This window comes from Lepidothrix coronata, unplaced genomic scaffold, assembly GCF_001604755.1.
Source record: "Lepidothrix coronata isolate B3197 unplaced genomic scaffold, Lepidothrix_coronata-1.0 Scaffold51, whole genome shotgun sequence".
In the NCBI taxonomy this organism is placed as follows: Eukaryota; Metazoa; Chordata; class Aves; order Passeriformes; family Pipridae; genus Lepidothrix; species Lepidothrix coronata.
Window position 1 is genome coordinate 5,145,583 of NW_016690231.1, and position 13,105 is coordinate 5,158,687.

Consider the following 13,105-nt stretch of genomic DNA (forward strand, 5'->3'; position numbering starts at 1 on the left):
CTGCCCATGTACAGAGAGACAAATGTCCAAACCAGGTTTACAGGAACCTGGGATCCGTCCCTTTCTGAGCAGAAGGGCGGCAATCCCAAAAGGAACACCTCAGGATGGGGCGAGCTGGGGTGCCTGGCAGTTTCGTGTCTGTATTTTGCCCTTGCTTGTTCCCTGTAACCGCCACCCCGGGAATGATGGTGGCGTGGCTGAGCCTCGGTCCCTGTGCGGTGCTGCTCCATAACTGCATGGCTTGAGACTCACACCCACGCGGACACCACTGCGCCTCTGCATCCTGTCCCGTAGCCGCGGCTCAGCCCGGGGGCCTCTGGCCCACGTGGGCACCCGGCCTGGAGGGGGAAGGGAGGGCTGGGGCAGTGGGCAGGGGGCTTGCAAAGAGCGCGAGGAGGGACAAAAGGGCGCTCCCCTCTCCCCACATCACCCTACCCCACACAGGCAGCTCCATGGGCTGCGTGCTCTCCTCTGGGAGCTGCCTGCATTTGCCACCTCCGATGCCAGGGCCAAATCCAGGCCCTTCTTTCTGATCAAGTGTTTTTATGGGGTACTCACCCTTCTTCCCCATGACTTCCTTTATGGGAAATTGTCCCAGCCTCCATATTCTTGGCGCACCGACTTTTGCCGTGTGTGCATATGGATCCCACATCCAGGTGACATTCTTCCTGCCCCCATGCCTCCCATGTTGGGAGTGCAGCCCCTGTTTCTTGCAGCTGCTCCCTGGGGATCAGCAACAAACCCTTACTCCCCCATTCTCCCATCCCCTGGCCCCAGGGAACCCTCCCAAAACCCATATATCCCAGAGTGAGTCCCATCCGTCCCACTGCCAGCCCCTGCTGAGCCCCGGGGCGGGATGGAGCGGGCGGAGGAGGAGGAGGAGGAGGACGGGTGCATCGCAGCGCTTTAAAGAACAAGATGACAAAGTTTGTTGCTTTGCGAGAATGTGCTGACTGTTTGTTTCTTCCCTTCTCCCTTGTCTCCTTTCTCCCCCTTTCCCCGTCCCCCCCATCTTTCTTCTCATTTGGCTCCCCCCCATCTCCCGTCCCCTCTCTCCTCCCTCTCCCGTATCTCCCAGGGCTAATCAGTTGTAGGAGCCAGTCGGTCCAAGAGAATTCCAGTACCAACATGGGGTTGGAGGCAATAATTAGGAAAGCCCTAATGGGTAAATATGACGAGCAGTGGGAAGAGCGCTCACCTCTCAGTGCCAATGCTTTTAACTCTCTGAATGCCAGTGCAAGCCTGCCCGCTGCTATGCCCATAACTCCTGCTGATGGACGAAACGAGGACGTGCGCTCCTTGCCAGGTCTGCAGCCCTCTCCACCTTCGCTCTCTCTGTGTTATTAATTCTCAGCCTTTATATTTCCCCTTTGACGGGTGGATTTATTCCTCCCCTTCCCCATTTTTTGTTCATTTTGGTTTTCTTTTCTCCCCACCCTCCCCCAGCTTTGAGCTTTGTGAATCTGCTGATTAATCCTGGTCTTGTTTGATGTTAATTTAATAGTCTCCGAAGGTGCTGTTGCTTTCTCTAAACCACTGACTTGCTCCTTTCCCCATTTGTTGGTTTTTAATATCTCTTTTTCCTATATATTTTTTTTACACAATGGAAAGGTTTATGGGGGCAAAAGCCCCCACCCAAAAATCAAAGCCATAAACCTTAATAGCCACCCCCAACTATCTGTAAACCCTGGGTGGGACCAGTGCTCCCAAAATAGAGGAAGGAGCTGAGAAGGACCAGAGTGGGGGACACAGGGCAGGATGGCATTTTTCTCCCCACCCCGGGCTTTGGGGTGTCAGGGCAGAATCCAGCCTGGCACGGGAGGTTTGATGGAATCTGGGAGCACCTGGAGCAAGAGGGAGATTTTTAAGGGGGCTAAAAGTGATAGATGGGAGATGAGATGATAAAGAGAGCAGGGTTGGGAGTGAGCTGTCCTGTGGGCCCTGGTGGGGGGCTTGCAAAGCCCACTGGGCCCCATGGTGGGGTCTGCTCAGCTTCAGGGGGACTTGAGCAGATCTGGGAGTGTTGTTGAGCAGATCCCCAGTTAAGGAAGGGAGGGAGGAGGGGGGTCAGGGATGGATTCAGCTGATCCGAGGGAGCATTTGTCCCCTGCACGCTTCCTAAGGGTAGAGTGCCTCATGCAAGGCCCCTGTACAGAGCATGGCACCAGTGCTAGGGATCACCCTCAGCAATCCAGGCACAGAGTCCCTGACTCAGGAGCAGTGTCCTGGGCACACATGTGCACCTTCCTCCAGGTCAGCTCACACCAGGCGCTCTAAAGCTTGTTGCAGAAAAGCTTTTCTGGCTCCTGCATGAAACCAGCAGCTTATTCCAGCCATGTTTCCCCATGCCCGGCAGAGGCTGCCTGGCCAGGCGAGGTGGGATGCAGAGCCCATCTATCCCTCCCCCTTGGGGAGCTCCCCCTGGTTTATCCAGGCTCACATCCCTGGCAGAGGCCCATTTGGCTTTAAACCTTTTAAAAGCTGGCTAAACAGCCCCAGGGATTCTACTGTAAGGACGGATCAAAGACCATCCTAGCATGTAGACCATGGGAATGAAGAATGTGTCTGGGGCTCCAGCACCCATGTAGCTCCTGGAGGGTCCCTGCCAAATGCCTGTGGACATGGAGCAGCACATGGAGCTCCATCCTATGACCCATTTTTGTGGGCTGAGCATTGAGCTGGCTCAGGAGCAGACCCTGCAGAGAAATAGCTTGGCCAAAGCCACGTGGCTGCTCCTGCCCCCCATCCCTCCATGGGACAGTTGGTGGCATCAACTCACAGGGCGGAGCAGCCCAGGAGGGGAGAGAGACCTCCTCTGTCTGCTGTGCCTGCCTGCCCCATTGCCCTTCCCCCATGGTGCCATTGGCCCGGGGTGAGCTTTTCTCCTGCCACAAGCCATTTTTGCAAGCTCCTAAAAAGGGAAGCGCTGGGAACCTGCACCCCCTCCCTGATCCCCTGAATCCTGTCACGATGAGCCGGGTGACCAGCAGGTGCTTCTTTTCGCAGGAGGAGGGGGGAAGCCAAAGATCGCTGCCAGGCCCAACAGCCGCAAGGCCAAGTCCCCGGCGCCGGGTCTGTCCTCGGGCGAGCGGCCGCCCTCGGTCTCCTCGGTGCACTCGGAGGGGGACTGCAACCGCAGGACACCCCTCACCAACCGCGTCTGGGAGGACAGGCCGTCGTCCGCAGGTAGGGCTCAGGGGATGGGTCCCCAGAGTGGCTGTGCCACCCTCGCAGGGGTGTGGAGGGGCTGCAGGGGGATGCGGGAACAGCCACCCCCCACCACTGACTCTCTACTTCCTCCTCTCGTGCAGGTTCGACGCCGTTCCCCTACAACCCGCTCACCATGCGGCTTCCCAGCGGGGTGGTGACGGCAGCCCCCACTGCCCCACTGCCGCAGGGGACCCCCAGCAGCCAGCACCATGCCTGGGACGAGGAGCCCAAGCCCCTGCTCTGCTCCCAGTACGAAACCCTTTCGGACAGTGAATGAGAGGAGCCTGGGGCAGGGAGACGGCGACCAAACCCAGGGTGTGGGGAGCAAGCGGGACGCCCCGGGCGAGTGCCCACCGCCCCGGCCCCGCCGGCTCTCACGAGCGAAGATGTAGGAGCAGAGCTATTTTGTTTTTCCCTTTTCCTTTATTTTTTCCCTTCCTCCCCAACCAGCCAATTTGGAAGGGGGGGATGTTATTTTTTTTTTCATTATTATTATTGTTTGTTTGTTTGGGTTATTTTTTTTCTTTCTCAACATCTGGGAATTTCTGCATCCTCTTTGGTCCGATAAAGAAAAGAAAAGAAAAAAGCCTTAACGAGACAAAACCCAAGGAACCCATCTTCGATCTTGGCAGCCGTGCTGGGCGGTGACCCCCGCGCTCGAGAGGGACTGTGAGCTGCCACACGCCCGTCCCGGGGCCGCGCGCTCGGACGCTCTGCTGGCGCTTTCCCGCGGAGTCGGGCAAGGGGCTGTGGCATTGCTCCCAAGGAGTCGAGCGAGGGGCCGCGGGATGCTCCTGCGGAGTTGTGCAACGGGCTGTGGGATGCTCCCCCACATCCCAGCCATGGGGATGTGCCACAGAAATGCAAAACCTGGAGCGGGTTAAAGAAAAGAAAAACGGTTTAAGAAGCGAAATGGGACAGAACACCCTGGATTGGTTCCCCAGCTGATCCGAGGGCTGGTGGCCTGTCATTCCCATGTCACAAGACGTATCAGCCCCGCAGCGACACACTTTGAATGAGCTGGGATGAGCGGGCAGGGGAGGGAGTGAAGAGCTGTTTCTTAAAAAAAACCCACAAAAAATCCTGGTCCCTTCGGTGGAAGCGATCCCGGGTAACTCGGAGCGGGCAGGGATGTCCCGGGGCTGGCTCATGTGCTGCCCACCGAGGGGCTCGGTTGCTTTAAGTGCATTGTTTTCTGAATGGTGAGAAAAGGCAATTGTAAATTGTATTGGTCTACAGGGTATATTTTTGATACCTTCAGTGAATTATGTCAATATTTTACGCAAGGAAGGACTTAAACAAAACACAGTATTACATGCTGTAAAAGAGGTTCTGTTCTTACATGCAGGCTTTGATGCGTTTGTCCATTGTATGGAAGGGTTTAAAAAAAAAAAGGTAACAATGATCCATCAAAGTTATCTGGGAGTCAGGAGAATGTATGTACTTAGTTTAAAAAAAAAAAAAAACCAAACAAAATCTTGCCATGGTTGCAGGGCCCCCCGTTACACACACCTTTGCTGGTTGTAGACATTGATTCTCCAGAGCCCTCCGAGCTGGCCGGGGCAGGGGCAGAGCGGGCATGAGACCGGCGTGGCAGGGAGTTCACAGGAAACTTTAAAAAAAAAAAAAAAACAAAAAGGAAAAAAAAGGAAAAAAAAAGTTTTTATTGTATTTTTGTGATACACACGAATGCTCTACTTTACATTATTTTTTTTCATTCCATGATGTTGGCTCATATCCGCAGTTACATGGTTAAAGAACAAAATATTAGACTTTTTTTTCATTCACTTCTGCTTTCTCGCTCTGGGGGGGAAAAACAAATGGCAAAAAAAAAAAAGAAATAAAATGTATTAAATGCTTTGCATTCTATGCGCTAGAGGAGCCCCAGCCCAGCCCGTCTGGGTGGGCAGCAGCCCCCGCGTCCCACATGCGGGCCCAGCGGCACAGCCGGAGCCGTCACCTTCCCCACGGATCTTTCTTTTCCCCCTGCAACGTTCCCAGGTTGATTCTGATTTCAAAGCAAGAGAATGATGGTGTTTGTTGTTTGTTTGGGGGTTGTTTTTTTTTTCTTGTTGTTGTTGTTGTTGGGGGTTTTTTTGGTTTTTTTTTTTTACAATGTACAGGTTTTTAATGTTCATCAATGTTTGTGTCTTTTCTTTTTTTTTTTTTTAAGAAAAAAAAATCCGAGACAATGCACAAGCGATGTGGAAGTCTTTCCGTTCCCAGGTTATTGCTGCTGGTGTCTCCGTGGCTCTGAGCTGTACAAACTCACAGAGCTGATGTCTGGGCGTAACGCTATTAAAATGTTGCAGATTTTGCTGGGAAAAAAAAGAATTATCCAAATCCAACCCATCTTCAAAGCTGCCTCCTTAACCGATTCAGAAAAAGTAGAGAAAAAAAACCCAACCACAACGAAGAATAAAGTTCCCACTTGGCACAGTAGCAATACTGTGTGCTGCTTGGTGTCTCCAGATGTCCAGGAAGGCGCCAGGTGCCGGTGGAAGGTGGCTGCGGAGCTGACGATGCCGGGTGCCCATGGATAGCAGCTGCAGGGCTGGCGGTGCCGGGTGCTGGTGGAAGGTGGCTGCAGAGCTGGCAGCTCCACCAAGTGGCATCGCAGACCCTGCCAGCATCCCAGCGAGGGTTGAGACATGGCAAGAAGGCGAGGGAAGGGGGCGGAGGCACTGAGCCACGGCTTTGCCATGGCTGGTCTCGCCAGTGGTGCTGCAGCATGCTGGGGATGGAGGTGCTGGGGTGGCATTTGGGTCCCTCACCATGTGGGCACCCCGTGCCAGCCCTGCAGCCAGGTGTCCTGACATCAGGAAGGGCCATGGGCTCCAGCCAGGAGCTGCAGAGCCACCTTCTCACCTCCTCAGCTGGAGCGGGGTTGGGTTGCCCTCCCTGTTAGTCCCAGGCAGCATTCAGCATGGCTGGCACCTGAAGCTGTGGGATGGAGAGTTTAAGAGCCAGTCCCACTTGTCAGTGCCAACCCCATAACAGTATATCTCTTTGTGTCTCCACTGTGTTTTCCCTGTGTGCAAGGTGAGGGGCCAGGGCTGGCCAGGAACCCCAAAGCACAGCAATGCCCAGGGTGCTCTGAGTGTGGCAGAGAAGTTTTCAGGTATTTGTGGGGTTGTTTCAGCCCTTTTAGGGTTTTTGGCTCAGTGCTGCTGGCTGTATGGTTGGGCAGATGTACCCACCAGCTTCTGAGCAGGGCAGTGTTTGCAGGAGGGGACAGTGTGGCAGAGCTGGGAGGACATGGAGGTGCTGGGGAGGCACCAATGACCCCCCCCAGCTGCTGCAGTGCTCCAGCAGCCTCACAGCCCTGCTCCATGGGGTCCTTTGGGATCTTTTGTGGAGCAGGGAGCAGGACACTTTGGCTAATGTTCCCGGCTCTCTGTAGGAGCTCAGTCCCCAGCTGTGCTGCATGTCCCCATCATGCCAGGACAGCCTGCCCTGGGCTGGGAGCCAGCGTAGGGGAGCAGGCCAGGGGTGCATGAGACTGGGAGAGAGAGACATGCAGGATTTGCTCCGGTGAGAACCTACACTTGGGGAGTCCCCCTTGCTGGGAGCTACAGCGCTGCTTGGTTTTGCCACTTTCTGTCTTGCTGCGTCTCCATCGTCAGGTCTCCCCGTGCACATCCCATCCCACACGGACCCTCCTGCAGCCGCCTGTCCCCTGGAACATCCCTGCAGAAGCAGGGACAGGGATAGGGGAACACTGCGGGGGGAACATGGGGCAGCAACAGCTCCTCTTGGGGAGCTCTGAGCCACCTTCCTGGGGTGCTGGAGTGGGGAGCATCCTCCCACTTGGGTTAATTAATTTGGGTCAAATCAACATGGGCAGGAGGCTCACAGCTGCTTGGTGGGGATCCCCCCAGACCCGGGGGGTTGCAGTGGGATGGCCCCCATTTCCCTGCTCTGATGTGGGCTGGAGGAGCATGGTTTTGGGAAAGGGAAAGCTGCTGCTCCTGCAAGTTGTGGTGCTTCCCCCTCTGGCTGTCATTCTCCCCACTGAGGTATCCTCAAGCCCCCCAAAACCTCGTGGCAGGGTCCGATGGCACCTCCTTGCGCTGCCGGCTGCGGTTGTGCCATCCAGGAGAAAGTCACATTAGACTATTAAAAAAACCCCTAAGTTTAAACTTAATGTTCACCAACTTTGTAACTTGTACAAACAGGCAAACAAATTATTGGACAATTTATTGCTTGAACTGTACCAGGGGGAAATATCTCTATTTGTATCCAGCCTGTACACAGCTGGTGTGGAGGAAGTTGTACGACAGCCGGGGCTGTACAGAGACCACCAGGTGTAAATAATTCCACAGCTTGCTCCAGAGGGGAGGGGGTTCTTCTGCTAAAGGTGACGGGTTTGTTCACTGTTACTTGCTCGGCGTGCCCACCAGCGAGCGCTGGGGGGGCAGTGGGTGACCACTGCCATACTGGTTAAATAATAAAAAAGCAAACAAACCAACCCAATCCAAAAAGCTTATTTGGGAGCAGAATGCAGCATGCTCCTGCCTGTGGGTGTGTGTGAGCCTGGGAAGGGTGAGCCACTCCTGGGGCAGCCGAATCGGGAGCGGGGCGGCTGATGGCGAGGGGCTGGGGGTGGACTGGGGACCCCTGTGCTGCAGGGCACTGATGGGGTGTCCAAGATACGGTGGGCAAAGGGGACAGAGGGATGGTGCTTTTCTGTGTGCCCCAAGGGCACAGTGAGCACCCCGAGACCTACATGTAATTTCCCCAGGGCTGTAGGAAGTTACTGGGGAGGCTGATGGGCCCCTACCCAATTAAGAAGTGAAACAGAAGCCCTGGTATCTATTTGTGGTTCTAAATTGCTTTACCTCTGACACCTGTCCCATGGGGTGTGGTTGACTTTGGCCAGGAGTCTTCAAGTCCCCCTCCCACACCTGCAGGGCTGATGCCACAGGCTGGGGAGCTTTTCCTGCTGCAGGGCGTGATGAGTGGGGAGGATAGTGAGCTGAAGGGAATGGCTGTGCACAAGGATTAAGTGGATGACTATCTGGAATTTAATCCATGCAAGGGCTGTTAGTTGGTTTGGGGACCTTCTGCTGCCTTTCCTAGGGCTTAGAAATGGATTTTATACAAATGACACTTTCCTGAGGACAGCAATGAGTGTTTCAGGCAGGGTGTACCTCTTCCTTCTGCCAGCTCAGCCTTCCAGGTGGTCACCCTGATCCATGTGGCTGCAGTCCTGGAGGAAGGCTGCCAGTGCTGCCTGACCAGTTTGCCCACCCAGGAGATATCCAAAAGGTTCCTCTGGATCCCCAGACATCATCTGAAATCCCTCCAGGTATGTACCCAAACTGACCGAACCTGCCTCCTCTGGTCTCTGTCTGCTCTTCCAGCAACCAGCTCCCATGGCAATAATGCACTAAGCAGATGCTGCTGGCTCTTACAGATTAGCCCAAAGATCTCTGAGACCAGTGATTGTGTTGAAAACCTTCTTGCAAAGGTACTCTAATTGCTCTGAAGGCAATTAGAATAAGTTTATAACTAGTACAAACAGGAGCCAGGCTGTTCAGCCTCTCACATCAGGGTTTAAAAATTGAGAGGGGCTGACAGCACTCACCCTGGTCAATAATTCACACTGATGTTGAAGAAGCAGAAGGTGGTAAAACTTTAAGTTCAAGGCCAACACTTAGAATTTAATGATGGAAAACTTTAGGTCTACTTGAAAAGCTTTTACATAAAGAGATGAAAATTAAATGGGACAAAAGCAGATGGCTTTGAAAACCAGCAGTAAAAGGATGTCAGCAATCCAGATTCACTCATATTTTGGGTGGCAGATGGGTTTTTGAGGGGAAAGGGAAGATAAAAGATGTTCCCTGATGCCTTTGCCCTGGACAGAGACTGTGAGAAAGCACAGGAGCATTGTGACCTTCTCCTGGTGATGAATTGGTGTTTAGTCAGGATTATAGGGAATTTCTTTTCTTTTGGAAAGAATTAAAACAAGAGGAACAATTTTTTTGCTAGGCTAGGCTGAGCTGAGTTACAAGAGCAGGGAGGAAAGGGCATGAGATGGAGATTGTCATTCCTGCATGTGCCAGGACACTGCACTGGGCATCAGCACCCTTCCCACAGGCTGCGGGTGACGGGGAGGGGAGTGGGATGGGGTACCCAGTGGTGAGGAGGGCAAGACTTTTTTTAAAAGAGGGTACAAATTACACCAGAATACCAACCCCCTGTGCTGGTAGCACCCAGCCCTGTGCCCTCCCTGTGAAGGCAGCCCACAGTCCCCCCACACCAGCCCCAGCAGAGCAGGGGCTCTAAGCAGGTCAGACATGCCTTTAGCCAGGAGAGCTGGTAACCATTCCTGGGCTCTGCATGGCAGGAAGCATTTTATACTCTCCTGACAATTGCAATCCAAATAGTCATTCATCAGTTCTTGCGATTTGCTGTGAAATTACATATGCTCTGTGATAATGATGCAGGGGCCTAAAGAGCTGATCTTGGCAGGAGATGAGACAGGGTAGGTTGGCGAGTAACTTAGAAGGAAAATAGTGGCTTTTGGTGGGATGCCTGGCTCTTATCAGCTGTAGAACCCTGAAGGGAATTGGGCAGAGGTTAGGGGTGTCCAGGCTGGCTGAGCTCTGCCTGGCTTCTGTGCCCATCTGGGAAGAGTTGGGCTCCTAAGAAACCTGGGAATGATTGTCACTGTGTGTGTGTGTGCATAACAGCTGAATTAATTGTCAGGTTTATTTATCCTCTCATTTTTTGGCATCCTGTAATTACCAAAATGAGTATTTGTCAGGACTGCAGGCAGCAGAATGGTAATAAATCACTGGCCACAGACAGGAGGTTGGAGCAGTTGTGTCTGTAGTGAGCTGAGATTGGTTTCAGCTTTACTGAAGGGCAAGTGCTTGTGGGGGCTGGTAGGCTGGGGCAGAAACAAACAAAAACCAACAAACAAACAAACCAGCTTTACAGAAATGCTCCTGAAATGAAATCCATGGATTCTCCATAGAGTTCTCCAGCTGTGGAGAAATCCCCTAACAGGGATACAGGTGGGCTTGGGGAGGTGAAGGCTCAGCAGGTCCCCGTGCATGGGACATTGCCAGGCCCTGCAGGGCTGCAGGTCCCTTCCCACAATGGCACCAAGGTGACCAAAGTCACCCCTGTGAAACACACAGGAAGGTGTCTATCTTTGTAACCTGAACTGAAGATCTGCAGAAACAGGATTGAAAGGTGAAATCCTTGTGCTGCAAACACACCACTTTCTGAGTCCTGCTTTGCAGAGTGGGAGGGTGACTGGATCTCACCAGAGGCATCACCTTCATCTCAGCTGCAGACACTGCTCGCTGACAGGTGAGGCTTTCCTCTTGTTGGCCCTTGTAAAAGGAGAACAGGCAGAAAGGACTGCCCATGGTGCTTGGGAGGCTGGCCCAGAGATCAGTTTTTGCCACCTACATCTTGGAGAGCACATCGGTCACACATTGTTCCGAGTCTGTGGTTTTGAAGAAGTTGGTGTGTTTCCCTTCTTTGGAAATAATCTGACTGTCCCTCAGTAAGTGCATGGAACCTGACGAAGCACAGGGTGTTGCAGGGGTGGTAAGCTCCATCTGGAGAGCTCTCTGCTTTGAAGTCGGATGCTGTTTTAAACTCTGCAGGGTACTTTTGCTTAGAAAAAGCAGCAGTTGTCAGTAAAGATTGATCTTGGTCCAGAAATTTTTGCTGCCCCCTGACTTCTTTTCATATTTATTAGTCATTTGCAATCTCTTTGATGACTAGATGCATGTTCAGCTTGGAGAAAACTCTGTTGGAGTATTTGCTGAAGCAATGTCAGGGGATAGGAGACACTGACCACACTCGCTGTGAGGCCCAGCCATGCTAATGATGGTGCAGGTGCATTTAGATCAGTCATTATTAATTGCCACAGCAGCCCCTGTGTTCCCAAGCAGAGGCTGAGGAAACCCATGGAGTCAGCAGAAACCCTGGGGAGGTTGGTCTGAGGTCTCACCCATGGGTGTGCAGACCTGGTCAAGCCAGCCAAGATCGATTGTTCCACAGGCTGTAGGTCAGTAACTGTGGAAAATGCTGTGCCTGTGGGAGTGGAGCAGTGCCAGGGGCTGCTGGGGGCTTCTTTCCTGCCTCTGGTGGCAGAGGGGGAAGGTTTCATGAAGAGCAAAAAGCAGAGCAACACCATCCAGGGGGTTGCTGTTGAAGACACTCTATCTTCATTCAACACGTTCCTCAAACCACTGAGTGCAACTGTCAGCAGGTGCAGTGTGATGGGCCCTAAATCAGCTCCACTGGGAATGGGACTCTGAAGAGGTTTAGACTACAATGACTCTGGTGTTTGTTTGCAGAAGTCCAGCCTTTAGCTGTGAAATCCTGATCCAGCTCTGCCCAAGATCCAGGAGTATTTTCTGCTGCTGTTTCATCCTGAGCCCTTTCCAGAAAGCAAAGCAGCTGCCAGAGGTCAGACACAGGGAGCCTGGTCGGTGCATGTGTGAAGATGGGTGCCAGGTCTGGATCTGCATTCCAATTGGACCAAAGCAGAGCTTTTCCCCATGGGGATGTTAATCCTGGGCCTTGGCTTAGAGCCATCTCCAACTTTCATATTTTTGGAACTGAAAAAGAGCACCATTCTGTTCAAGAAAAAGTCCTTATACCCCAATGAGAAGTCACAACTGGCTCCTTAGTGCTGAAACCCATCTAACTCCACCCTGCTGGACCCATTTTTAAGCTACAAGTCCCCATGGGCAGCCTGGACATCCTGTTCCCCTTCAGGCCAGCAAGAACTTCTGAGTTGGAGCTGCCTCCTCTGTCCACTGGTGAAGGAGAAATCAAACAGCAGAGGTTGGAAACCAAATAGCAGAGGTTGCTCTTGGGTCTCTTTGGGGGGGGGAGAGCAGCCTTTTTATTAGGTCCAGATGTTGCTTTCTGCCCCGGGCCATGCTGGGAAGTAAAGCAAAGTGTGTTAATGTTGGCTGGAAGAGCCTCTTTGGAAACAGGCTCAAAGGAAGCAGGTTTCTCCTGTGCCCGTTTCCTGGGGGAACAGGGGAGATGGGCCAGCACAGGAGGCACAGGCATGGGGTCACCCTGCTGCTGAGCAGTCTCTTCCCTTCCCTCTCTAAAATCTCCCAGCAGTGAGTATGGCTTCAGCCACCCACCCACTTCTCCAGGGCTCTTGGGTACCTGCTGTCCCCTGGTGAGTGGCTGCTGTCCCCGAGCTCATGGCACCCACAGGGAGAGTTGTCCCCATTGCTGAGCTGACAGATCACTTCTAGAACAATTCCCTATTGGGTTTTGTATCAGGATGTGGAAATGGAGGACTCTGTGTGAGGGGCAAGGCTGCTCTCCAGATGTTATTTTTCACCATTAGGCAGCGTTTAAACATGCTATGATTTCTTTTCCCCCTTTCTGAGTGCATAGAGGAGAGACCCTTGGAGGAGTGAAGTGAGTGGCAGGGGGAGGGCAAATGAAGCTTTTCCAGAAAGTGCTGAGCTGGGCACTTTGCAGCTGACTCTGCTGGGCTGTGGCACTACAGCCACTTAACAGAGCTGGGCTCCAACAGGTCCCCAACAGCCAGTGCCAAGCCTGGAGGCCTTCAGAACACGTGGCTCATTAACAGTGTGCTTCAGCTATGGCTGGGGCTGACACAGAGAGCTGGTGCTGCCAAAACACTTACAAGTCCCGGAGGACTCAGGAAGGGCCCAAGCTGCAAAGCTCAAGGGCAGATCTGGAGGCAGAGCAGAGCTGTGCTCAGCAAAGCACCCTGAGCCTCAAGGGCTGCTCTGCCACTCCCTGAATCCACTCCATCTCCACTTCACTTGAAAAACAGGCTCAGACTAGAGCTGGAAGGATGCTCAACTCCTCTCCTAGATACTAGTCAGGAATATGCGTGGCTCTGGGTGCTCTCTCCCCTGGTTCA

The 13,105-nt window shown here is 53.2% G+C and overlaps 1 protein-coding gene across 13 annotated transcripts in view; it reads left to right on the forward strand.

Moving 5' to 3' along the window:
* Positions 1-5,652, forward strand: part of NCOR2 (nuclear receptor corepressor 2) — a 238,780-nt gene extending 233,128 nt beyond the window's left edge. For 7 of the 13 annotated variants that reach the window (XM_017815531.1, XM_017815534.1, XM_017815533.1 and 4 more), the window contains 3 exons: positions 1,079-1,306; positions 3,007-3,186; positions 3,312-3,487. In XM_017815531.1, the coding sequence (XP_017671020.1) occupies positions 1,079-1,306; positions 3,007-3,186; positions 3,312-3,487 (584 nt within the window). Of the gene's footprint in view, positions 1-1,078; positions 1,307-3,006; positions 3,187-3,311 lie in introns of all 13 variants that reach the window. The other 6 variants (XM_017815538.1, XM_017815543.1, XM_017815544.1 and 3 more) reach the window with 3 other exon arrangements.
* Positions 5,653-13,105: the final 7,453 nt, after the last annotated feature.